This window comes from Equus caballus, chromosome 10, assembly GCF_041296265.1.
Source record: "Equus caballus isolate H_3958 breed thoroughbred chromosome 10, TB-T2T, whole genome shotgun sequence".
Taxonomy (NCBI): Eukaryota; Metazoa; Chordata; class Mammalia; order Perissodactyla; family Equidae; genus Equus; species Equus caballus.
The window spans coordinates 79,430,541-79,458,290 of record NC_091693.1 but is presented as its reverse complement, the minus strand read 5'-3'; the positions used below and the strand labels follow the sequence as shown (position 1 = coordinate 79,458,290).

General features: G+C 41.9%; 1 protein-coding gene across 2 annotated transcripts in view; it reads right to left on the bottom strand.

Moving 5' to 3' along the window:
* The window catches only part of RNF217 (ring finger protein 217), a 110,931-nt gene extending 95,985 nt beyond the window's left edge, over positions 1 to 14,946 (bottom strand). The window contains exon 1 of one of the 2 annotated variants that reach the window (XM_070225476.1): positions 13,397 to 14,946. In XM_070225476.1, coding sequence (XP_070081577.1) covers positions 13,397 to 14,272 — 876 coding nt within the window. In that variant the 5' untranslated portion in view covers positions 14,273 to 14,946. The remainder of the gene's footprint in view (positions 1 to 13,396) is intronic. The other variant, XM_014734768.3, reaches the window with a different exon arrangement.
* Between the last annotated feature and the right edge of the window lie 12,804 nt (positions 14,947 to 27,750).

The window sequence follows — 27,750 nt, the reverse complement described above, 5'->3', positions numbered from 1 at the left end:
GCTTGCTCATTCCAACTCACTTAGAGAGACGCCTCACCCCTAACTCCCTTCTACTCTCCCTGGGCATCAACAATCACTTTTTAGACAACAGTCAAATTCCAACTTTTTATATTGCCCTAAACACAGCTTTCTCTCCTAGGACCACTTGAGTCAACAATTAGCATCATACAATTTAGTCATAAACATTCCCTAATCTGCCTGGAGAGTTTACTTTTCACCTATTGAATTTCTAAACTTGCTAAGAGGATGGATCATGGATTACTCTATGGGGATACACTGTCTCTTCTCACAGGGATTAGCAAAGTGCTAAACCAATAGTCTATGCCTAGAAAATGTTTTTACTAGAAAAAGAATGCTCCAGCTCCCCCTCCCCTTTGATTCCCTAAACCAACTGAACACCAGAGAACAGATCTCCTATAGCTTGACCACAGTGAGAGAAAAGAGAAAGTCTTGGCCAGTGGAAAAGATTTCCCTATGCAAAACTTTCTGCAATTCACTAATTATCTATGGGAACATGTGCTTCAATTTGTATTTCCAGAAGCAGTGATGAGATTAACAGTAATTCTTCCATCTTGTCTCAGCTACAGTCCTATGATCAGAAGGACACACTTTATGATATGACTGTGTACACTTGGGGGGGTTTATGGCCACAGATCAGCATGTCTGTCATTAACCAGCCTGTGAGAAGCCTGCCACCTGGACCATGGCTTCATCAGCAACCTGAGCAAACCAACAGGGTCTGTCCGGTCCAACTAGATTATAATATATTAGCCTAAAGGACATTAGAACAGAACAACGCAAAAGCTCCAGTGACTTTTCTCAGCATCTTAATTTTAATTTATTAATTAATGATATAAAAACATCTTACTATCACTAATAAAATTGTTAATAATTGTGAAAGCAATGTGTTAGGACTGGCTTCCTTATTTTTAAAAATCTTCACTCAGCATTTAGTAATACTGGGCCTCTAAAGTCTATGTTCGATTTATTTTGATACATTGCTTTAATGACTGTCATAACTGGAAAAACACCTCACACAGACACAGAGATGCCAAAAAGTACGCTGTTGCCCGTGCTTCCTAAATCTTTATACTTATTTTTGTGTCTCATCTACCAATTATTCCAAGATTGTTGATGAAATTCAGCTAGTAGATTACATCTTCCCTAACGTCAATCAACTATTCTTGCAGCTAATCAGAAAGCACTAAATTTTTAAACAAACGGGTTAAAAATTCTTTGAAGCAATTCATTTGGGTGATTTTTCAGCCTGATAGAAAACTCTTTCCAAGTTTTTAAAGTTTGCAGTGACTTTTAAAGAGAAAGGCATATCTGAACAAACACTGTTTTTCAGAAATGCTGAAAACCAAAAAAATAAAAATAAAATAGAAGCAAAGATTTGGGAAAAATTACTACTGTTTCAAATGTTTTCTTTCCAAGCATTCCTTCTAACTTCTCCCTCATCTTAAGGATAAAGCCTCAGTAACTCACAAAGTGACATATTAAAAACTAACAACAAGAAAAGGGTAAACTCAAGGAATATCTATTTTTGGTTGCTTCAAACTACACTTGAAATACATGTATTTACCTGGAAATGACTGCACTTAGATCTTTACAAATCAAGATCAGAAATAATCCTCTTGTGAACCTTGAGCCCTTCACACACACACGTAATTTTCCCATAAAGTGCCAATATGCTGGACACACAGACTCTTTCTTTCTTTCTTTTTAAGAGCCTATCATTTTCAAAGCGTTTCTTTCACAAATAATCTTGAGGAGGAAAAATGGTAACATAAAAAAACACTGAAGTTAATGACAAAACCAGTTAAAAATAGGATTAAATGAGAATTCTTGGGACGCACTTATCATTTCCCACCAAGGGCATCTGTGGCAGGAGAATAAAAACCCCCTACTCTCCACAGAACTATTGAAAGAAATTCACTTTCACCACTGAGGTCATAGGTTTATATAAAAAAAGGTGCGCTAAGACCAGGTCATATCAAAATCCCTTCTGATTTGACCCAACAGCTCTACTTAGATCCAAATTAATAATAAACTAAACTGCAAACATTGGGGAAAATGGCATTATCAAAAGGAACAAAACAGGAGTGAAATATTATGAGCAACTGTTTTATTTCACCTGCTGTTTTGAATTGTTAAGCCAGCAACCAGAGGACAAAGCTGCCATGATTGAACTTGCCCCAAACAACTCACAGCTAATGGGCTTCAGGAACACTCAGTATGGCCAAGAAGCACGTGAGGAAATAAGGCAAGAATCAGCAACACAAAAAGGGAAGTAATTTGCTACGTAGCCTATAATTAGCCTCTGAATCTTAAACTACAGATTATTGAGGCGAATAGCTTAGGAAGATTTAAAAAGGGATTAGTCATTCCTATGAATGAATAAGCCCAGAATTTAGTTACCTGAGCCAGGCAAAAAAAAAAAAGGCACATCATCAAAGCAATATATCCCCTCTGTTTCAGGGTGCACAGATCCTCAACCAGGAGGAGAGTTCTCAGTACAAGATAGATGCTTCTGGAAATTTAAATGGTTACCTATTCTAGAGGACACTAATCAAATGATAAAATTTTCACCCAACCAAACTAGAATACCATAAACAATAAAAATGCAGCAGTGGGCCAATTTAACAAAAATTAAGTAGGGTGGTTAATTCTAAGGTGTCATTAGATAAAGTATTATTTCTCTATAGAATATGCCCGGACTACAAAAAATATCTGTTACATCAACTCTTTTTATTCAGAAATATGCTCAACGTTTTCAAATAATATTTTAGCCACTTCTGAAGCTAGAGTTTTGATATAATGGAAAGTAAATTATATTATATAGAATAATTTTAAGTGATATTAATTAGAATAATTAGAAGCTGGCTCTGATCTTGAGATATTTCAGTTACAATAGAATTATCTAAAATATTTAATTTTAAAAGAGAATGACTTTTACGTAACCTTTGCTTAAATTAAAACTAAGTGTTAAATTATTCATGGATAAAGCCCCAAAACACACAACACCAAAGTATATTAATGAATATAATGATATGAGTTGGAAATATTTAATTAAATGATTGACAAGTCATGAAATACTTTTTAAAAACATCAAAATTCAAGCTCAGGGCCAGCCCAGTGGTGCAGCAGTGAAGTTTTCACGTTCCGCTTTGGTAGCCCAGGGTTCACCAGTTCGGATCCCGGGTGCGGACATGGCACTGCTTGGCACGCCATGCTGTGCTGGCGTCCCACATATAAAGTAGAGGAAGATGGGCATGGATGTTAGCTCAGGGCCAGTCTTCCTCAGCAAAAAAGAGGAGGATTGGTGGCAGATGTTAGCTCAGGGCTAATCTTCCTCAAAAAAAAATTCAAGCTCAGTTTTACTAAGTTCACAACGTTTCTGATTTGTTTTGGAAGTAGTGTAGTGCTTTTGAAAATTTGGTCCCAAATTCTTTGACATTTTCACAAAAGTTGGGGTCTGAGTCCCTTTCCCTTGACTCTGGGAGTGCATGTGACTGCTTTGCCCAAATGATGCTGAGCGACTTCCAAAGTTAGGGCAGAAAATGTCAGGCAGCTTCCACCTGGCTCCCTTGCCACTCCAGCCCTGGGCAAGCCAGCCTCCACGCAAGAAGCTGCTGTCCCGAGACTCGCATCCTGGCAGGGCCATGTGCAGGCACTCCTGTAGACAGCTGCAGCTGAGCATCCTGACAACAGCCAGCATCAGCTGCCAGCCAAGTGAGCTGCCATCTGACTACGGCCACATGAGACACCCCAAGTGTGAACTGACCAGCTAAGCCCTTCCCACATTCCCGACCCACATGTCGTGATCAAAATAAAATGGCTGTCTTAAGCTCCTAGGTTCTGGAGGAATTTGTTAAGCAGGAAACATAGTAACCAGACGAGGTTTTATAATTGAAGAAGCACCTCGGTGATAGACAGGATGCCAGGATAAAGACTCAGGCCATAGCATTCCGTTGCATTAAAAATTTCAATATACTGTGGAATAAGACATCAAAAATTCAGGGTCAAATATCTACCTTTCTTTTTCTACCAATGTAAACACGTTATAATTTACTTTCAATCATTCCCTCAGTCTTTTAACAAATATTTATCAAGCACCTACTCCATTCTGGGCTCTGTGCTATGTGCTAGTCATAGAAGTAGCTCAAAGAATAGTGACGGTGGGGGGGAGAGGGGCAAATAATTAATCAAACATCGAATCATCACAAAAAGGTATAATTACAAAAGGGGATAAGAATACAATGGTGGCTGAGTAAGAAGGACTCTAAAAACAGGAACCGCAGGACTGATTCAGTCTGGAGACCGAAGGAAGCCTGAGACCTGACGGATGTGGAGAGGCTAACGGAGGGAAGGATACTGGCTGGAGAGAAGAGGGCACGTGTGACGGAGAAGGGGTTGAAGAGGACAGCAGAGGCCATGCCATCAGCAGTGTTATGAACTGGGATCTTTAGGTAGAGCAATGGGAAGGACTTACGAGTTTTCAAGCAAGATAATGAAATGGTGAGATTCTCATTTTAAATATCATTTTGAATATCTCTTACAATACTTCATATACTGACAACACTAGCCTCTGGTTTATTAATTATTTATGGACTAAATAAATAAGTCAGCTACACAAATACTCATTTCATGCCCACAATGCCAAGAGCTAGGAAATTAATCAGCAAAAAAGATGAATAAGGTCTCCACATGCATTAAGCTGTACAGTCTAACGGAAGTACAGAGCAGGAAACAGGCAATTTCAAAACAGTGAAATAAGTACAGTAAGTACAAGGCGTTGTCAAAGAATATGAGGATGCTTAGTCCAGATATAGGAGGTCAAGAAGAATTCTCAAAGGAAGAAATGTCTAAGCTGACACCAGAAGAATGAGTAAGTGTGAAAGAGGCAAACCGAGCTGGGGGATTAAGGAAAAAAGTGGATCCCCCTGAGACAGACCCTCACGTCACTAAATCAAAGGGTCACAATTAAGAGAATCACAGAGTGCTCAAGGGACAAAAAGCAGTTTAATATGGCTGGGGGTACTTGATGAGAAATAAAGTTGGGAGCGGTAAACAGGAGTCAGATCACTCAGGCACATGTACACCGTGTTTAGATGCTATTGCAAAAGCAAGAGGCAGACACAGAAACACTAAGAAGAGAGTGCCAAGACCAGTCTTTCAGCTTATCAAGAACCCTCTGGCTGTAGTGTGCAGAACAGATTGGAAACAGTCAAGATTGGAGCACTGAGACCAAGCAGGAAGCAGTGGTTGGAATCCAGGGAAGAAATGATGGAGGCCTGAGCAAGGGAAATGTCAGTAGAAACGGAGAAAAGTAGAGAAAAATACAGAAAATATTTTTAGATGGTAGAATTGAAAGGACTTGGTGGTTAATTAGACATGGGAGGTCAGGGAGAGGAAGAACTCAATGATGACTCCCAAGTTTCTGACCTGGGTATAATTGTTGAAATGGGGAAACTCAAAGGAAGAACAAGGCTTTAAGGGTGTGGGAAGGAAGAGGAGGAAAGGGAGATTTAGTTTTGAGAAGTTTAAGGTGGCTGTGGGTGGGACATGCAAGTGGAAAGGCCCAGGAAAGAGATAGCTGGATGGTACTGGAGGTGAGAAGACTGACCTGTGCTAGGAATAAAGATTTGGAAGTCAAGAGCATATATAAGTGTTCCTTAAAACCATGGGAGTGGATGAGACGGTCCCACTAAAAGTATACAAAGTGAGAAGTGAGAGGGTGAGGATAGGACTGTGCACATACTAACATTAAGAGATGGTAAAATAAGAGAAAGTTCAAATGGAAACAAAACAAATGGCCAGAGAGTTAGGAAGAAAACAGCAGAGTATGTTGCCATTAAAACTTAACAGTAAGTTAGATCACAGCTTTTCTAAACTCAATTGCTCTTGATTTTATTGCATGAAGATGAGGCTGAGTTTGGTAGAAATCTTTCTCTGGGTCTGGACAAGAGCCTTCCACTTCCTCCAAAAACGTATTTAAGTTTCTTCTCCTTCTTGGACTGGAAGACTTGTGATTTTGTACAATACAGATATAAATTTGAAGGAAAAATAAAATAAACAAATTTAGCTTATAAATAAGATAATAAATGTAAAGAATGTAAAAAGGCCATGGGTTTTACAGCCACATGGACCTGAATTGAAATCCTACCGTTGCCATTTCTTAGCTATGTGACTTCGGGCAAGTTATTTAATCTCTCTAACCTTGCATTTCCTCATATAACATCCTACTACCTACAGTACAGAAATGGAGCTGGTCCTGTTTTCTTGAACCCACTCTAATCAGAAAGCTAACCCCACTGGTGCCAAGAAAAACAGTACTGTTCACAGTTACAAATAACCTCCTTGTTGGGAAATCTGATGGTCAGTTTCAATCCTCATCCTGCTGAAACTGTCAGAAGCATTAGACAACGAAGATTACTCCTTCCTTTTTAAAACATTCCCTGTCCTAGACTTCTGGGTAACCCCTCTACCTTGCTTCTCTTCTTGCCTAACTGGCCCACTCCATTTCAGACCCTTTGCTGGTTCTCTCTGATGTCCCAGGCTCTGTATCTGTAAACATTGCTATGCCCAGACTCACTCCTCAACCCTCCTTGTCTATCTGCTATCATTCCCCAGGTGACCTCATTTAGTCCCACGGCTTTAAATATCATCTATATGCCAAAAACGTTAAAATGCACATCTTCTGTTCAGATCTCTCTTCTGAATGCCACACACCAACTACTTATACTCAACATCCCTTCATGAATGTCTAAATAGCTTTTCAAACTTAGCACGAACTCCTGAGTCTCCCTACACCTAGTCCTCCTACAGGATTCCTCATCTTACTAAACGGCAACCCCATTCTTCTAATTGCTTGGACTCAAAACCTGAGTCATCCTTGACTCCTTTTCTCTCAGCCCACACCCAATCATCAGCAAATTCCGTTAGCTCTATCTTCATGAGACATTCAAAATTTAATCAGTTCAAACCAGATTCCCCTCTATCACCCTAGTCTGAACTATATCTCCTCGGGATTACTGCCGTCATCTTCTAACTGATCTTTTATATCCATTCTTGACTCCTATAGTATACTCTCCACAAAGAGCCAGAGTAACCTCTTTTAAAGGTTAAGTCATATCTGGTTAGCTCAGAATCTTCTTATAGCCTCCCATCTCACTCAGAGGAAATGCAAATTTTCTGTGGCCTTAACACCCCATCCAACCAGCTTTCCCACTCCTCCTGTTGTTTTCTTATTCTTGCTCCCACCTCATTCCCTCTGCTTCAGCCACATGGGTCTCTTTGTTATTCCTGGAACACCCCCAGGCAGGCTCCCGTCCCGGAACCTTACACCTGCTCTTCCCTGAGCTACCCCGCGGTCTGCTCCCTCCCTGGCCTCATGAAGAACTCTGCTCAAAAGTCACCTTTTGAGTGAAACAAACCCTCCCTGACAACTTTTGAGTATAACAAACCCTCCCTGACAACTTGCCCCAAATGATAAATATATAAAGAAAAACACCCTCCCCAATATTTATCACCCTTTTTCTCTTTTTCCATAGCCCTTATTATCTCCCGATATACCAGATAATTTACTTAGTCTATTGTCTGTCTTCCCCACCCCCCAGCCTAGTATATAAACTCCACAAAGCCAGGGGCTTTATCTGTTTTAGTTCTCTGTATCCCTAACCCTACAACAGTGCCTGGTATGTAATAGGTATTTTATATGCAAGTGAATTAAAATTAAATAATAAAATATGTGTAAAAATGCTCATAATATAGATGTTCAGTAAATGGTTCTTCTTATTATTCACGGAAACTTAAAAACTCAAGTGTAATTACACCAAAATTGATGGGGCAAATAGTACTGATAAAGTTGAAAGAGAATGCTATATTCTAGGAATTATTCTCCTGTAGACATTGAATTTTTGTTTTAAGACAAAATTTGATTTGGGAAGGTTCATTTATCATATAAAACCCTCCTGACAAGGTGAATCTGAATGAAATAAACATTTTTGCAAAAAGTATTAGAACTTTAAAGATTTGCCATATTGTCGTGAATGATCCAAAACAAACTTAGCAAAATTATGTTTGCTTTTAAGTACAGGTAATAAATATTTCGAAAGGAGCAAGATATTTACTAATATTCCCTTTCCGAGAATTAGAAAGAGGCTTGAGAAATGTGTATGAAGAAATAAGTAACGAATGGATTTATTACTTTGGATGAAACATAATAGGAGGAATTGTAACATGCTTACTAAAATGTTAGCTTGTGTTCCAGAACTCCTCTCAGAAAGAAAGAAGAAGAGAAAAAGAGACCCACAGATGTCTGGGAACTTAAAGGGAAACTTATTTATGCCAACAGAGAAAACTGGGAAGAAAGACTGCCAACAAGGCTCTAAATGCCTTGAAGGCATTTAATATGTTTATAGAGTATCTCATGGCAGCTGGCATACAGGTATCCAATAAATGTTTGTTAAATGCATAAACGGTATACTAATAAACAAATACGTTAATAAGAAATGACCACTCAGGTATATGTCTACATTGCCCATCACAAACTTTTAATAAAAAGCTGGGGGCTCAAGTTCTAATGGTCTCCTTTTTCTTTCTCTCCCATGAGGAATAAGGAAGAGCCTTCAAGTATAAAGGCTGAGCTCTACTCCAGGAAAAAGAAAAAATCACCACTCTAAAGGTTTCAGTACTGGTCATGTTATTTGAGATCTTTTGGGCAGTGCAGCACAATGCAGGGTTTCTCCACGCAGCCTCATCTCCAGACACCTGGAGGAGACAGGAAGGGAGACATGCATGCAGCACCCCGACCAGGTCCTGCTGACCCAGAGCTCATCAGCCCTGGACAGAGGATTCCCCTGCAGAAATCAAACACCAATTAAAACCAGATTTTGCAAAGTCGGAGAAAAAAGAACGAAATTATTAAAGAGGAATGAAGAAATTATTAAAGAGACAGAAGAGGAAAATAAGGGCATGAGTCAGTAAGGTGTGAAAGCAAATGTTACCACATCCCTAAACACACGTGCCCGTGCGCACACACACGCACATGCTAATTCTGTACATGCAAGAATAAGCTTACATATGCCTTAATCCTCACTTTTCAAATTTGTAGAGGGATTTAACAGATTTCAGTCTCATATTATTCTTCACATTTTCAGGACTACCAAAATCACACCTGGCCTGACAGGATCTGTAAATTCACCTGTGTGAAGGCAGCTGCGTTCAAACTCCATATTGAATGCAACAGTTTCCAAAAATATACAGGCTGCTTGAAGGTTTAAAGGAAAAAAGTAGGTTACACTTTTACCCATAAAGGGGTGGATGTTGCAGAGTTTAATAATAGGATACATAAGCTTTCACCCCTAGATCACTGATTCTAGGGTGACCATAGTACACAGTCATTTTAGGACATTACCATCTAGCAGCTGTTTTGTTTGCAATCTGTAGAAAAAATGTATTGCTTGTCTCTATTAATACTCATTTGACAGGTGTATACATTCCAGCTCATGTGCATCTGCCAATCGTGAGCACTTTGAAGCAGGGTGATGCAAGCCACAACAGCTGTTACCTTTAGAAAGCCCTCAGCATGCCCAATTCTCTCCTTTCTTTATCCGAAGTACTAAATATTAATATTTCATACTATAACAGGTTTTACAGTCTAAAACCAAAATCATAAAGGAAAGATATCTGTGGAGGATTTCTAAAATGGGCACAGTGTCATTCTATGAAACAAACAAGGCAACAATCTCTCCTCCTAGGAAAATGTGGTAAAGGCCAAACCAGCTGAGAAGGTCGACACTTGCATGGCTCAGTGACCTGCAGGAGACCGCAGGCGTCCCTGGGACAGTACGCTTCAGCCATAGTCACCCATGCATGCAGGTCACTGGGAAATGTGCTTCTAAAATTTATGGACCAAACATTTATGTACCCGGGGAATATAAACCAATGTAACACCCACCGTCCCTCTCATGGTGCTCTAGCGCCTCTAAGACAACACCCATGTGGTGCCAAAGATTATAACTTATCAGGGCGACCCTTCACCATGGCAACTGGAAACCGGATGGTACCGAGTGTGCTGTAAAGTCATCCACTCAGAAGTGTTTCCCACAGCCCCAGCCACAGCGGTAACTGGAGAAGAATCATATTTGGAAAAATAAGACTACTATTTGTAAACCACAGTACGGAGGTATTTAAATCACGGCCTAATCGTCTCTGTCTGAAATAATGATGACACCTGCCCATGGGCCTTTGCCATATATTCAGCCCATGGCACTGATGAAAATAAGACATCATCTAAAAACCCACACTCCTACCTCCCGAGTTCATACCTTCTTTCAAAGAACTCAGCGTCTCCTTTCGGAAGAATGTTAATTTAACCAGGCTAATAGTCCAACTCACGTCCCTAGTATGCATTTTTAATGTCTGTATAAAATGCTTAATAGAGACTCTGCTTTATTTTCTTAAATGATGTTAAATAATGCACTATTTGGCACAAACTCTAAAAAAAACGGTGGGAAAAAAGTCGCTAATAACTTTTTATTTCAAATATATCATCTTATTTTAAAAGGTCTTAGGAGCCCTGCAAGTTCAGGCTTGACAGATTTGCTTCTGTCAAACCCAAGACACCTTTAAAATGAGGGGGAAAGCACACACTCCGCCCTTTTGATCTGGTTCAGTGAGGCAATAAAACAACTCGGCAGGCTGATTGTGTTTGCTTTAGACCCGGTGTGTCATCACACAACGTGGGTGCAATTCCATGTCACCGATGAGGAACTTAAGGCACAGAGAGGTTAAGTGACATGGGAACACAGATCCTTTGAGTAGAAGGGACCTTTGAATGAATACAGATCAGAAACATTACAACCACAAGCCTATATATTTATCCAACTGAAAAAGAACGCCATTTCTGTATAAGCTAAAAGTTTGTCTAAAAACTCTTTAATTCTAAGTTTAACAACAAACTTAGCACAGGATTATTTTGGTCTGCTTTAAGTCTTTGCCTTAAACATCAAGAAGCTCAGAGTAGAATTTAGTGCCCAAGCAGAAGCCCACTTCCTAGCCGTGGTTTCTAGGGGTAAACTCCTCCTTTTGTCGCTCAGCTCTTCCTAAATTCAACAGCTCTCAGCCGAGTGTCTGTTCCACGGCAGACAACGTTCTAGGTGCTAAAGATACAGTAGTGAACAGATTATGTGAAAACTCCTGTCTTCACGGAAATTACTTAAGTAGAAGACAGAGCATGCTAGCGCTCTGGAGAAAATAAACAGGAAAGGAGATTGGGAGTGTGGGGTGAGGCTAACTTTAAACTGGGTGGGCAGTGAAGGCCCCATGGGTGACATTTGCGCACAGACCTGACAGGGAGAGGAGGCAGGAGTAAGCCAGCAAAGGGGATGGCGTCCAAGGGGGATATTCCAGGCACAAGGAACACTAAATGCAAAAGCCCTGAGGTGGAAGCACGCCTGGCCAGCATGACTCACCTTTTTGTTGTTATTATTTCAAATAATATTTTTCTATATTGAAAGTTCCACCAAACACTTTGGAAGAAGATCAGGAACATACATAAAATCGTAAACACCACAGACAACCTTCAGATACTGTGTCACTTCAGAGGAGTTTGCGGTGGTTATGTATGGCAGCAACACTTCACACACTTTGCCACCTCCCACTCCCCAGTGCTTCTTTTCTCCACTAGAGATCAAAACGTTGACATCCTACAAATAACTCACAGAGGTAAAAAAAAAAAAAAAAAAAAAATCTGCTTTGGGGAAAGAGTTTACTTCAAGGAAATCAAACTGCAATGAGTACCCCAACCACAATGACTACCTCCCTTGAACTTCTAACCCCACAGTATTTGTATCCAGTGTTTAACATTAAATGCTACTGTTTACATCTCATCATATGCTACCTCCTATTGTTCTCCTGTACACATCTGCTTTCACAGTGACTTCCTTGGACCAGGGCCCATAACTTGGGAATGTCTGAATCCCACCACAGGGCTTTGCACACGCATGGCACCAAAATCTGTTTGACGGTCATGTCATAGAAGCTACCACTATGAGCAGCAGACGTTCCTCCTGTTTTAAGTATCTGTTTGCGGATAAAGCATGAAAGAAACGTCATAGTCTCTTACAGGCGTTTGGATAATCTCCACCATCTTGGCCAAGTTACTGTTTGTGTAACATTCCATTCTGTCTAAGTTTCCCTTTGCATTTCCATCTGGGCACAGTACATACTTTCAGTCTCGACGCAAGCACGGACTAGCCACAAAACAGAGAGGAACAGCACCGTGTGGAAGCCTGTTCAGTTTGCTTTAAACTATTCTACTATTACGGAAAGGGACTCGACATGAAACTGCCAGATAGAGGGACTATAAGACATTGTCCCTACAGTCTAGCAAGACAAACAGACACACAAGGAACAACTTCAGTGCATGTAAGACACACAAAAGTATTTGGAAAGTATATAAACAGGGGCCTGAAGGGTGAGGTAAGGCTTCACAGAAAAGCTGGCACCTGAACAGCCCCGGTTTTGAAAGATGAATAGGCCTAGGACAACCAGACTGGAGATCAAAGGGCATTCTGGATTGTGCAAAACACTGGCAGAAACATAGATTGAAACTGCTGGAAGAACACATTCACCGTCAGCGAGGGGAGGGCTGATCTGGTGCACTCCTGAGCTTTCCAAGAAAAAAACAAGAAGCTTTCAAATGCGGAGCTGAGGCAGAAAGTTTCACCAGCTGCTTGTTTTGTGAACCCTCTTAGCCTTGCTGTGCTTTGTTTTGCTCTTTCTGTTTTGTTCCCTCTTAAAGAAATAAGGCACTGTGCTGGCGTAAAACTTCAGTGAGGAAAAGTACTTCAACCTTACAGTGGAAAAGGGAAAGTGGGCAAGAGCCAAGGAATAAATAAATAAATTGTACTTTCCTGAAATAGACAAATGGAGCAAAATAAAAAATTCAAGCACCATGGCCCCGACATATTAATCCCAACCCTCCTCTTCACCAACTCAATACATACTTATTTCAAGCCCACTAGTTGTTAGTTCCTGGGATACCAGGCCTCTGAGGCACTCACTGCCCTCCTCGGAACAAGCTCTTGCTTGCAATCTAGTAAAAGAAATAAGAAGAGCGCCCTGCACTGTACCCTGTTCTTGCCACGGATGCCAACCAAAGCCTGAAGCTCAGGCAGAGTTCAATTCCCATCAAGTTAACCATGAGGACAAACCACACAAATAATATTATAACGACAACCACCAAGATGTGAGAAACTGATAGAGGTCCCCGGTAAGGGCGTCTCATCGCCGCTTCCTGTGAGCAGGCAGCTGGACTTCCCCGCCTGGGATTTGGAACGCTGCACGGCGTGGGGACCTGAGGAGGGGATAACGGGGGTGCAGTTACCTGGGAGCTCAGGTAGACTTTGAGGCATTCCTCGCACACGGCCTTCTTGCAGCAGGGCAAGGGCTTGATGGGCTTGTCCTCCAGGCACACCCGGCACATCAGCACCATGAGGGGCGCATAGGCATCCCCTACCCCTCCCAGGCCAGAGTAGGGTGGGGCTCCCAACAGGCTGGGCACGGAGAAGGGCTCGGGCGCCAGGTAGAACTCCAGCTCGATGCTGCCGCCGTCGGGGGACAGGGGGTCCGCTGGGAGGGACAGCCGGGGGCTGGGGAAGGAGGACGGGGTGCTGGGCGGGTTAGTCACCGGCGGAGCCCGAGGTGGCAAGGCGGGCGGCGAGAGCTGCTCCGCGGTGGGGACCTCGGGCAGGTCGTTCTCCACGCAGAACACGGAGCAGAAGACTTGTCTCTTGGCTGAGAGCGGGCGTCGCGGGGCCAGCACGTCCAGGACCAGTTGGTCCGGGGCCCCAGCGCGGGTCCTGGGCTCCTGCTCCTCGCCGGGGGGCGCCTCCTGCTGTTCATCCCCTTCCTCGTTTCGGTCCCCAGCTTCCTCCTCCTCCTCTTCCAGCTGCTGCTGCAAAGTCTGAGGATTGAGGGGCCCGGGCAGTGCCAATCCCGCGGGCTGCCCGGCCGCTGGGCTCTTCCTCCGGCCCGGGGCCCCCAGGGTCCTCGCGGGCTCCGGGGTGCTCGGGTCCACGCAGCCCAAGTCGCCTCTGCAGCCACCGTCGTTCGGCTCGGCGGAGGCGGCGCGCGGCCCGGGAGCCCCGGCGAGGTCCCCCCGCGGCCTCGGAGACTCGTGGGGACCGGGGACGCCGCTGGCCGGGGGCCGCGCCTCCGGGGACTCGCCGCCGCCGCTCACCGTGCTCTGCTCCTCGCCCATCGCCGCCCGCGGCCCGCGCCGCCGCTGCCCATCCAGCCGCCGGGACCCCCACCCGGCGCCGGCGGGCAGCGGGGGCAGCGGCTCGGCTCCACTCGCGGCTCCGCTTCTGCTTCCGGGTCCCTCCTCCGGGGCTGGGACGCCCCGAGCTCCCTCCGGGGAGCCCGTGCTCCGCGGCGGCGGCGCGCGGGGAGCCCTGCCCGGGCCGCTGCTCCTCCTCCTCGTCCTCCGGCGCGGCCGGGCACCGCCTCGGGGGCGCTGGGGGCCGCTTGCTCGGGCCGCGGGGGCGCCCGCCCCACATGCAGGTCCAGGCGGCGCCGGGGCCCCCGCGAGGCCCGGGCGGGGCAGAGGGGTCCGGGGCAGGCGGCCGTCAGCCCCGCGCCATCGCCGCTCCCCGGGGCGGGCCGCGCGCCTCGGCGGCCGGAGGGCGGTGGTCACAGGGGCGGGGGGCCTGTGGCGGCGCCGTGCGCGCCCCGGGAGGTGCAGCCGGAGCGCGAGCAGCCGCCGCGGCCCCTGGGGAGAGGCCGGCGCGGGCGCCCTCCCCTCGTCGCGCGGCACCTCGAGCCCTGCTGGCGGCCCCCCCGGGCGCACACCTCCCCGCACGTAGACACGCGCGCAGGCCCCCGCGCTCTCACTCACACGCACACCCCGAGTGGGTGTGATCGGCGAGCCGAGATGCGCTCTCCCGCCGGGAGTTCGCACTTGGCCCCAACAAACCCCTCAGAGCAGGCAGCTCTAGACGTTAAGCAGAACTTCCTACAAAACTCCTGCATGCTTTTCAGCTGGGGCTAGAAAACCCTGGCGACTTCAGATTTTAGTTTCTCTTCACTTCATCCAATTTTAAATCCTTCAAAAAGGGAGTTCAGAGAAAGAGTGCTGGGGATTATTAGTTCAAATGCTGTATATACAGCTCTCCGTTTCCTGCCTAACGGGGTAGGAAGGATCTTTGAAACCCACAAATAAGCCAACAAGTACTTTTAACCTGCTCTTCCAACTGGAATCCTTGTGGGAGCTGATAACTAATTTAAGATTTATCCGGTTTTCCTCCTCTTTAGTGTTCTCTTAGGAACTTTTTTTAACCCTTTAAATATTCCAAACTGGGTAGCACCTGTAGTAAGATGATCTGGCCTAATTAATAAGCTGAGTCGTTGGTAGAACTCGTGAGGCGTTTCATTAGCATAACCATATTTATCCCCCAAACTGTTTCCAAGACAACAATTTATTTGAGCCAGAACTTAATTATGTGTTGATCTGTATTTTACAGGAAGTATTAGTCACCCAGACTGGTGTGTTTTAGTTCCCTAAAGCCAATGAAAACATTTTTGGGAAGCCAACCCTTGTTTTTTCATCTCGAAGGGAATTCAATTTACACATTCATGTAATAGGAAGGAGCTGTGAAGTGTGTAGAATTTTTTTATCTTGAAGTTGTTATTGGGTTGTTCTAAAATAGTTTTCAAATCAAAAAGGGGACTAGCTATGTGGTCCTAAGAAAGCAGCGTAACACGGAAAAGCATCTCCATCAGGTGCGTTTTGTGCTCAGTTGCACCCCAAAGGGATGAGTTGGATCAATCAGTCTAAATGCCACCTCATTTATCAGTCTGACCCAAGAATGAAGAATTCCTATTTGGAAGATTACTGTCATTCAGGGATTTTTTTGATCTTGGCTAATTGATTTACTGGTAACTGCTGTTTTCTCCAAATGATACTGCTAATGTTTGTTGTTTTAAAGGCAGGGACAAGAAGCCCACATGAGTGTGCCTTTTGTGTATGCCATCTGAAAACAACTCCTTTGTTTTTTCAAAAGAACAGATATAAAAGATCTGTGTTTTCTAGGTGACAGCAGGCCTAAAGTAAGACCAGGGTAGCAAGAATGGGTACAAACAAGTATATCTCCACGTAGGAATCTACAGGAATCAAACCCCTCAAGGTCCTCCCTTAGTTTGGGGGATCCCTCCCCCACATTAAGTTGTCATAGGTGTTCCCAGAACTTGTTCCTGCAGTGCCCACCATTTTATTCCTCATCCTTCAGATTCCTGTTCACTGGCAGTGGCTTTCCTTGCCACAGAACCAACTAGAAGTCACTGCTAGAACTCCTGAAGGCTGCCCACAGCTCTGTGCCCTTCTTGCTGTGACTTCCTTCCTAGGGGATTCATTGGCCTTTGTGAAAATAGAACCATGGCATGCCATATCTTCACCCAGAGAGACACAGACTTGCCTGAATCCTGGGCCTAGTACCCCTGGTGTTCAATCTGGGACCCATGGAACCCCAACAGCATGGAGATGAGTTAAAATGCAAGGGTAGAATATGATGCTTCTATCAGTTCCCCTGAAATGAAATTCATGAAGCGTCTATGATGATTTGCTGATAGGGTTCATTTCTTTAAACGATTGGTTGAATGTATAGCTACCATAGCAAAAATTTCACTTATCTACCACAAGCTGAATATTCTCAAAACTCAAACCATCTGTTCCATGTAAGCTATAAACAGTTGTTAATACAACATGAGCACTATCTCCCACTACCAGTTTCAACTCTGAGTATCTCCTCACCTGCAGTGAGCTTTGCACAGTCCCTAAAGCCAAAACCAGTATCAGGAGACAACTTTCAAGAACTGACATAGTCAACTGCTTTAGTCATTAGTAAACGTTATCTTTGCTATTACCACCTTCGCCATCCTGGCCTTTAAACGTGACTTGTTTTTGGTTACCTGGAAATTTTTATTCAGATGTTAATTCAAAACTGAAAGAGCCTAGATATATTAACTTGTTAGAAAAATGTTATGAGACATCAAAAAAGCTGTGAATCATTTTAATTTTACATGTTAAAGGTAAAACTAATTTCCTCTTAACTGTTGTGGAGAAGAAATACATAATGTTTAAATACCATGAAATAATTATACAGCAAATACCTGACTTGTTTTTCTACCTGTCCTTCAACTATCAAAACAGGTAAAAAGAAATAGAAATCATTTATTTTTTTAAAAGTTCACTTCCTGAAGAGGAATGAGCTCTGGTTTTCTAGGTCTGTTTCAGAAAGACAGAGTGGAATGGTGGGCCTCACCTTCCTTTTCTCTCCTCTTCACCCGGAGGAAGAGAACTCAGAATCATTAGGGACAAAGGGCATCAAGTAGAAAAGAAAGGAAGACAATTGTTTCACTTTCTTTTTCCACCTAAAATTTCCTCAGGAAAATCCATATAGCATACTTTTATGAAGTAAAGTTAAAGATAAAATAAAACAGTGTATTCCTTCAAATTATAAAATAAAAGCCCAAATGCTTAGAAAGCCAAGAATAAGGAGGATGAGGAAGGGGTAAAAAGAAAGAAAGGAAGGAAGGCAGGATGGAAGGAAGGAACGAAGGAGGGAGGGAGGAAGGGAGAGAGGAAAGGAAGGGAGGAACTTCATTACCCACTACCCAAAATAAACACTTAAACTACTTTAACCTACAGTTATACTTCATTCTAGTGTTTGCATTTGTGTGTATAAAAAATATGTTAAATGGTATATGCTCTTTTTTCTGCCTTTTTTTACTTAATAATTTATTCTGAACGTTTTTCATACTATCAAAACATCTGTATGTCATGATTTGTGACCACGTAGAATTTTATTGTATAAATGATCATAATATATTTAACCAATTCCATTTTATTTTTAAAAATTAGATCCTTTATGATTTTAAGAAAATAACACAATATATGTTACTATATGTTATAGTAACATATAACATAACCTTTGTGTACATTCCTAATGTACCGTGGCATAAAGTCCTAAAAATTAAATTGCTGCAGAAAAGGGTAGCTGTAATTTCGAGGCTTTCGGCACACATTATCAGAGAAACTTAGCACCAGCTTATAATCCCATCCATAGTGAGGAGAGGAGAGAGTCTACCTTCCTAATCATTCTAAGGAGATTTTTAAAAATTAAAGATGCTATAAATAACATCTCAGTTTTTAATTAATGAGCACATTCTTTTAAGCCAAAAGGACAAAATCAAATATGAACTGTTGATTCCCCTTTCGATATTTACGATTAGCACTACATGTTATGGATCTCTGTTCCTGAGGTTATGGTTCTGACAGCTTCCCTTCCTCCTCTTGGTTTGAATTTCCTCCTTACCTCTTGCAGGGACAATAATGCTCAAAAATGTTCAGTGATAAACTCAGTTGATATTTCTCAGTCCATGATACCAATCCCTCATTTCCAAAATACAGGTGCGTTTATTCGAGTGCCCCAAACTCATTCCCACATGAATACTGGGCCAAGGAAATCTCATCTTTCAACCTGCCCTGTGGAAGCTCTTTGAATTAAGACGAGAGGAGGTCCAGGAACAGTGCCAAATTGACCCTTCCTGACCTGAGAGAACCAGTTCCCTCTTCCCTGATGGAGTCACCAAGACCTTGCAGTTTAAAGGCAACTCAGAGTTTCCACTCCAGTGGCTTTCGTTTACCAGAAAGATGTCAGCCTGGCTCTGCTTTTAGAAATCCCCAGTTTCCTCAACACACATAGTGACATGGACACAGGCACGTTCTCTCTGTTCCTCAGCTTCCCTTTCTGAAAGTGCTGTTAAGTCACAGCCTCCCTGTGACAGGCTTTGTTTATAGCAGGAGTCAGAAAAATTTACAGCCTGCCTCCACCCTGGCCCGGAGACTGGAATCCCTCATTGGTTCAGTAAGCAAGAGCAAGCTCAGTCTCTTCTTGCATAGCCCTCAGCGCCATCCTTGCTTGGCAATCACAGTGAAGAAAAGAAAGGATCAAAGTAACATCAAAGTAACAGCGCTGAAGATGCGCTTGTGTGAAACGACACTTTTACTTCTGAAAATAGTAGAGATATTCTTAGCAAAGGAAAAGTACATCTCTTCCAAATTAGGGAAGAAGTAAAAGGTGATTTAGAGAAGATTTATTTAGAACAGTGGAGAAATGCTTACAAAACTACTTTAAGCGAAACAAGGCAGGACCAATATAACGTACAATATGATTACAGCTGCGTAGGCATGCATATGATAAAATAAGGACAAAAGTAATAAGAGTTATTGTATAAGGGTGACGTGGTTATGATTCTCTTCTCCACTTCCTAAAATTTCTAAAATATTGTGTTGCTTTTATAATGGACAAGAGAGAAAAGGAAGATTTTTTTGTTTTCGAGTGAAACAGTTTTCATCCTAATGAGCAGAGAAATATGTTAATAGATGCTATTTGCATGCACACTCATGACAGTTTAGGTCAGCAAGTCCTCCTATTTGTGTTACAATTCAATTTGACAAGCATTTCCTGACTATCTATTAGATCCTGTGTCAAGCTCTGGAAAATTCAGTTTACTAATTTATTCAATGAAGAAAATAATCCTCTCCCCAAATTTTCCTTTACTATTAACTTTATAACCTCTATGAAAAACTTTAAGCTGACCAGAGCATATCTCACCTACAGGTGGAAGCCTAGTTGCTAGCATTCTGCATATTTAGTTTATTTATATTTATTTTTATATATAATTATATATTTTTTTATTTTATCATATTTATTTAGAACATATTTAGTTCTCAACAAAGCATTTTTAAAGGACAGAAACACCGAAAAATGGTCCTCTGTAGTAACTTCAGCATTATATAGAACTGTGGTTCTCAAGCTATGTGCCAAGGTGCCCTGAGGCACATACCCCTAAATACGATAGGATATTTAAAATCCTGCAAGGAATCACAGCATCATCTGTTGGACATCATGCAAACTACTGCTCTTCAGTTGTTTGGACCTAATTACTATTAGGAATTTCTTTTGGCCTAAAGGGCACCATGAAAAATAACTGAGACACAAGGGTGCCATAAACCAAGAAAGTTGGGACCCTCAGATTGCAAACTTCAGGTATAGGACAGAAACAACAGGATAGAGACCCTAATTTCTTAGAAATTTATATTTTAAATTTATAAGAGACACTTGTATAGTAAAGGATTAACCTTGACTAAAGAAAAGTTGGTCCGCGTCTCCAGCTCCTGGGAGGTAACTTCTAGATCCTGATTGCAGGTGAGTCTCTTTGTTTACTTGGGGTCCTTAGGCCATGTGACATAGTCAATGTTAACAATGTGATTTATGGTGGGGGCCTTGGGTCACATCATATCAGATTGACCTCTGGAGGGGCTGAAAACTAAGGTCAGCCACATGAGTGGTCAGCCATGTCCACATCACTGACTTCCAATAAAAACATTGGACACCAAGGCTTGGTGAACTTCTGTAGTGGGCAATATTCCATGCATATTGTCACGCTTAGTTGCTGGGGGAAGTAAGTGCTGTCTGCTCAACTCTACTGGGAGAGGAGGTCCATTCCTAGTCTCTCCGGGCCCCTGCCCCATGTACCTCTGCCTGATGCTGATTTTAATCTGTGTCCTTTCACTGTAATAAACCATCACTGTGAGCAGACAGCTTTGCTGAGTTCTGAAAGTCCTTCTAGAGAATTATCGAACCTGAGGGTGGCCTTGGGAACTTCCTGAACTATACCACTGCAAAAATGGAAGTTCATTAACTTTTATAGGTTTTCATTTTTCTTGTTTTCCCAAGTAGAAAGATGTCATTGAGAAGGTATGGTATCCACTCTTGCAACAATAAGGCAAGTTGAATATAAAAAGAGAATCAGAGAAAATGCGTCACCTTGTTCTTGTGGCACAAGAAAGTTGATCCTCAGATAATATAGATAACTAACTGGCTCTTTTGATTTATGGGCTGCTTGAAATTGGTTTTGGCATTTTGCTTGACAAAATCCAGCTGAGGATTAAATGATTGTGAAATTTTCTCAGCTGATAGCTGAAGTCATTCAGTTATATTTCTTTTTAAATTATGGCAAATAATTTGATCTATTTGTCTCTTAACACACTTGCTACCAAGTTGGAATGGGAGAACCCAGCTGCCTTTGGGGGATGTTAAATACCACAAGCTGTTTCTCAAACATTGTGGAATCAATAAAGCTCAAAATATTTTCTCAAATACTTTTAAAAAATTTCTCAAATTGCAAGTATCTTGAAAAGCTTTCTATTCACATATTCCTAACTCATTTCCATTTTATTCTTTCTTATCTTTATAACACTTTGGAGTTATGAGCTTTGTAAGAATAATGCTTTATTCCATAATTATATAATGGGTAAAGCACCAGACTGGGCAAATTAATGTCTGTATCCTCATTCTATTTCCATTAATTATCTATTTCTTGGCCTCAGTTTTTACTTCTGTAAATGGGAAGATTGAACTGGGTGACTCTAAGTTTCATTTCAATACTAAAATTACTATTTTCAATTTAACCAATAGGTATTAATCCCTATTTTGTGCCGACTGTTCTAAAATGTATAGGGCTTATACATGGTGAATATAACTCATTCCATGCCCTGAGGAATCTTGCAATAAATAGTGAAGACAGATGCCTAACTACAATATCAGACAGATTTTGGTGGATGCTATCGTAGGACTATAAACTCAGGACTATGAGAGTTGTAATGTAGGGAGGATCTCTGCCTAGGTGGCTTGTAGAAAGTGTCATGGGGAGCCTGGAAGATGAGTTCGATTTTTACAGATGGAGAAGGTGGTAAGGATAGTAAACATTTCAGTAGGGGCACTATAAGAGCAAATTCATGATGGCAGAACATGTGTGGTGCCATGAGTGGCAACTAATGGTCCTGGGTGTCTGATCATATGCAATGTGGAGAAAGGACAGGCGATGAGGCAGGAAAGATAAGTTGACACAGAATTGTTTAGAGATTTTGTGCTAGATAGTTCTATTTGTTCCTTTAGATCCCTTTCTGCTTTTGTCTGCCCTCGGTGCCCCTAGAGGCTTGACCCATAGGGGCACACATCAGTGGCCTCAATTGCCCTCTGCCTTCCAATGCAGTTCAACCAGGGGAAGGCACTGGCAAGTCATCAGAGGGTTGGGGTGTTTATTTTTCTGACTTTCAACCTGCCAGGTCCCTGTGTTCTGTCTGTGCCCCTCTATCAAAGGCATAGGGACTATCATCTCTGGCTTCTGAGAGTTCCTCCCTTCACGCCAAAGGGAGGCATATTCCTTTCCTAGGGTTGCTGTAACAGAATATGCAAACTGCATGGCTTAAAACAACAAAAATTTATTATCTTGTAGTTCTGGAACCTAGAAGTCTAAATCAAGGTGTCAGCGGGGCCATCCTCCCTCAGAAATCTGTAGGGGAGGATCCTTCCTTGCCTCTTCTAGCTTTCTGTGTTTGCTAGCACTCATTGGCATTCCTTGGCTTGTAGGAGCATCATTCCGATCTTTGCCACTGTCATCACATGGTCATCTTCTCCATCGTGTCTCTCTCTGTTTCTTCTCCTCTTCTTATATGGACATCAGTCATAATGGATTAAGGGCCCACCCTACTCTGATATGACCTTATATTAAGTAATCACATCTGTAATGACCCTACTTCCAAACAAGGTAACATTCTAAAGTACTGAGGGTTAGGAATTCACCTGTCTGTTTGGGGGACACAATTCAACTCATAACAAGAGGTAAGGCTCCTCACAGTTTCTAATCCCAGGGTACCCCTCTATCTCTTATGCAAGTCCTAAACCCTGTCCACACCTCTGTAGTTCGTCCCATTACTAAGCTTTCCTATGTTACCCAGTTTGTTTGTACCGTCCGTTTTCTTCAGAGATTCTGATGCTGTAGATTTGATTGCCTTGACTGATTTGACCAGGTGTTTGTTTTGTTTCAGATACTGGGCTATATTTAGTAGAAGAGTAATGATCAGTTCTGGTCTTAAGAAAGACAGATATTGTGACAAAGTACAATATGCATTAGGGGAAATAGACACAGGAGGCAAGATATGAGATAGTAGCCTTTTGTTATGTTGAGACATCATGGGATCTGAAGTGGGAAGGGGCACCAATGGCTTCCTGTACCGCAGAGTAAAATCCAAGACTCCTTAAAGCCTTTTGTATGGTGCCCCCTTTTCCCACCCCCCGCCCTCACTCACCATGCAGACTTACGGGTCCTTTGCTCTTCCTCAAATGTCCCAATCATGCTCCTACCCAGGGTCTTGATCCATGTTCCCTCTGCTTGGAGCGTTCTTTTTTTTTAAAGATTGACACCTGAGCTAACATCTGTTGCCAATCTTCCTCTTTTTTTTCTTCTCCCCAAAGCCCCCCATACATAGTTGTATATTCTAGTTGTGGGTCCTTCCGGTTGTGCTATGTGGGACGCCACCTCAGCGTGGCCTGAGGAGTGGTGCTGGGTCCGCACCCACGATCCGAACTGGCAAAACCCCTGGGCCACCAAAGTGGAGCATGCAGACTTAACCACTCAGCCACCAGGCTGGCCCCTGGAGTGTTCTTGCTTCTGTCATATGCAGGGCCCCCCCTCACTTTCTTCTGATCTCTGTTCAAAATGTCCCTTTATTACAGAGACCCTCCTTAACCAACCTCGATAACTGCCATACCCCAATACCTCATCCCCAGTCATTTCTAATCCTTTATTTTTCCTTATAGTACTCACCAAGTGACATAGTATATATTTATTTCTTTATTTGTTATTTGACTCCCCCATCTTAGATTTTAAGCTCCATGAGAACAGGGACTTTTTCTGTTTTGTCTGCTCTTCTGTCCCCAGTGGGTGGAACTATGCCCTGGCACGTAGTAGGTACTCAGTAAACATTTGTTAAATGACCATCACCATTAGAGATAGAGTCTGTGGGATGTGGTGGGAAGTGCAATATGGTGACAAGGATGACAGAAAAGGCATTAAATATGGCTCCAAGGGATTTTTTTCCTCTTACGTAAACCCGATTTCATACAAGTAATTTTTATGCCTTTCTAAAACAAGATTTGCTAACCCAGTTTAATTACTTTGCATTTTACATTTAAAAAAGTTTCTTTCATTTCCAACGTCATTTTAAAAATCCTAAAGTTAGTCATAGAAATCAGTAATTCCTATGAGAAATGTGAGTAGGGTGTGAGTCATAAATGCATTTTTAAGATTGTGCTTCTGATTTGTATTCTATTAACAGATCCTATTGATACTGTTCTATCTGTGGGTTGTGGCTGAGAGTTCTAGGGCTTTTTTTTTCTTTCTCTTAACTTCATGTAACAGTCTTATTATGCCTATGCTTCATCAGTTGACTCTATGCTTCCCCCTCTACATCAGATAGTTAAGTTAGAGAATCAGTCAATGTGTTTATGATGATTATCCAGCTTGTTCGGTGATGCATGATATTTGTTATTTAATTACTTGCTTCCAATTTTAGGCATGAGTAAGAGACGTTGTGAAATTACCACACAACAATGCTCTATGGCACAGGCTTTCCCACACCTAAGAAACCGTCCGGCATGGTGCCAGCATTTCTCAAAATGGCATCTGTGGATAAAATTCTATGGGCATATGGGCACACAATCAACTGACCTCCAGTTGTCATAGTGAGTCAGGGATCTGCAAAACCTCTCAGACCTTGTAATCTAGAAAGCATTAATTTTATTATTTTAAGAATAATCCATTTAAAGTCATAGGGAAAATTAAGTAATAAAATTAGGATAATGTTTAATGTTACCAGTGATAAATAACTGTCAGTGAACTTGAATCAAACAAGACTTGACTCTTGGGAAAACTGCCTTCTTCATTTCCCCCAGAAAATATTATGATTAATAAAGCATTTTAAAGTCTAGATATAATTCTTACTTATTTATTTCTTTTTTTGCTGAGGAAGATTAGTCCTGAGCTAATATCTGTTGCCAATCTTCCTCTTTTTTTGCTTGAGGAAGATTAGCCCTGAGTTGACATCTGTGCCAATCTTCCTCCACTTTATATATGGGTCACCACCACAGCATGCTGACAAATGGTGTAGGTCCCCACCCTGGATCCGAGCCTGTGAACCTGGGCCACCAAAAGAGAGCACACCGAACTTACCTGTTACGCCATGGGGCCAGCCCCTTAATTCTTACTTTTTATATTCATTAAAATGCAGCAGTGAAGACTCAGAATGTATGATCATTCATTTTATTATTTACAACACTCCTTTGAAAGACTATTAAACAAAAGTTAAAAGTACAAACTTATAGAGAAATTCAATTTTTTATTGAAAGATTATGTTAAAATAAAATTGTTTAAAAAGTCAAATGATGGCACCTTCCTGGCTAGGGAGGATTACGACTGTTGGTTTTGTGCCGTGTTTCTCTAACTCCAAAGCAGCTAGATTATTTTTACTAAGGTTAGCTTTGGAAGAATATTGTGAAGTAGGCAATGTGTGTGTTGGTGTTTCCTCTACCTTGCCTTGCTCATGGTATAAGTGCTGGGATCTTATACTGGTACTTAGAAAATAGTGTCGCACACCACGTTAATCTGGCGAGACTCAGAATTTTCCTTCATCATTCATTCCCTCCATCAAAAATTACCTCACCCATGTTCAGTTCTCTCAGGCATTTGTACTGCCCTTCAATTGACAAGGGGTAATTATCATCATTAATAATAGTATCATGCATATCTATAGCATGATTTACAATGTATTTTCACATGCATTGTCTCATCTGATTCTCCAACATTATACAATAGGAATGTCTAATATACAGAAATCAGCAAACTATAGCCCCCCTCCTGTTTGTGTATAGCCCTTAAGCTAAGAATGGTTTGTACATTTTTAAGGCACTGTTAAAAAAAAGAGAGAGAGAGAATATGGAACAGAATGTTGCCCACAAAGTCTAAAATATTTACTGTCTGCCACTTTATAGATAAAGTTTCCCTATCTCTGGATTAGTACTGTAATATTTATTAAAAGATGCTTAAACAGAGGCAAAGCTACATATAGCTCAAGAGCAAGAAGTCTTTTGATTTTAAATCTATTAACAATGCCAAGAAACTAGTGTGCTCGCTTTCTTTCTCTCTCTCTCCCTCCATCTCTCTGTCTCCCCAAGTTTCTTTTGCTTAGAAAGGAGTGAGAGCAACTGCTCTCTTCTCATTATCCATAGCCTGAGCCCCTTCTGACCTTATCCTGCTTACTTATCTGTCTCTTTGAAGCTGTATTAGGGAGAAGGCAATGGAATAGCAGAGATAAACAAGACAAGAGGAAAAGAAAGGATAGGAGTATGAAAGAATTGTACTATTTGAGAACAAGAATAAAATAAAAGATTCCGAAAAAGAACAGGAGTGCTACTTTCTCTCGTTCTCCCTGAATTCGGCTGTGTCCTGAGAGTACGAGCGATTAAAAAGAAGGATGAGAAGTGGGAAGAAGATGAAGAATGGGTATTATTGAACACTGACCTTGTACCAAGAACTTGAGGATGTGCTTTTAGAAACATTATCTAACTTAATTCTTAATTCATACCAGTATTATCCTATGCATATCAACTACTCAGGAATGTTCTTTGATTCTTAGCAGCTCATGAATATGGTCCTAAAGACATCCAACAGAAAGATAGGGTACACAGAGTTAGAAATATGTAGTGATATACTGCAGAAGCAAAATCCCTAGGATGTGATCCAAATCGCTCTTATTGGACATGCAACATCAGGAAACTGTCTAATTCCCATCTGTGCTAATCTTTAAATTAACATAATCGTTTGGTCTTCAATTTCTCAACTGCAAATTAGCGGGTTTACCTGGATCACTTGAATCTACTCCATCTCTAAGGGCTCTAAGTCTGAAATGCCACCATGGGCTAAACTGTAGATAATTACATCCTTCCAAGTCTAAAATATACCAGGAGTTAAGAAAATAAAATGTTGTAAGGGGGTTGTATCATCACTTTGACTCTCTTGAAGGTATAAAAGTAAACTGGGATCAAGTTCAATAGAAAATACAAATTTCAAAATTCACATCTACTTTCCTTGACATCTTAGACAGTATAGTTGAACTTTTTCTCCTTGAGACATAACAGTTCTACATGTTTTTAAAATTTCAGAAACTGACAACCAAGTTCTGCTTCCCTAGCCATGTAAGTTCCTAGTGGACTGACCCCCCCATGTAAAACAGCTATAAACTCTGAGTCAAAACCAAAAACAAAACAACAGCATTAGACCAAAAAACCCTCAAACAGCTACTTGAAAACTCTAGGCAGTGAGCAAAGCAGGCAGATTCTGGAAGAGAGTTGACATTGAAAGAAGGAGCTGGCTCATGATGAGTCTTTTGTTACTGTGGCTTCAAGCTGAGGACAGACCTATGGTCTGTGCTACACAGGGTGGCAGAAAACCTGTTAGAAAACTCAGAGGTTTGAAAGACCAGAGGACAGTTTAGGGCAACGTCAGCTTCCAGAAAGTGAGAGAGAAATCCCATAAAGAGAGAGTCAGAGGGGAAAGCCACAAATTCTATGTACTAATTCTACCAAAATCTCTGAGTGACCCTGAAACACACATGTATGGGGCAGACTGTAAGCAGCCCAGCTAAGGGTAAAATCATTAAACTGAGATGGAAGCTGCTACAAAGAGACAGCATTTATAGTTTGAATCCAGCCAAGTGAAGTGTTTGCTAAAACAAAATCCACGAGCAATTAATAAACATTCAAATCCAAATATCTCAAA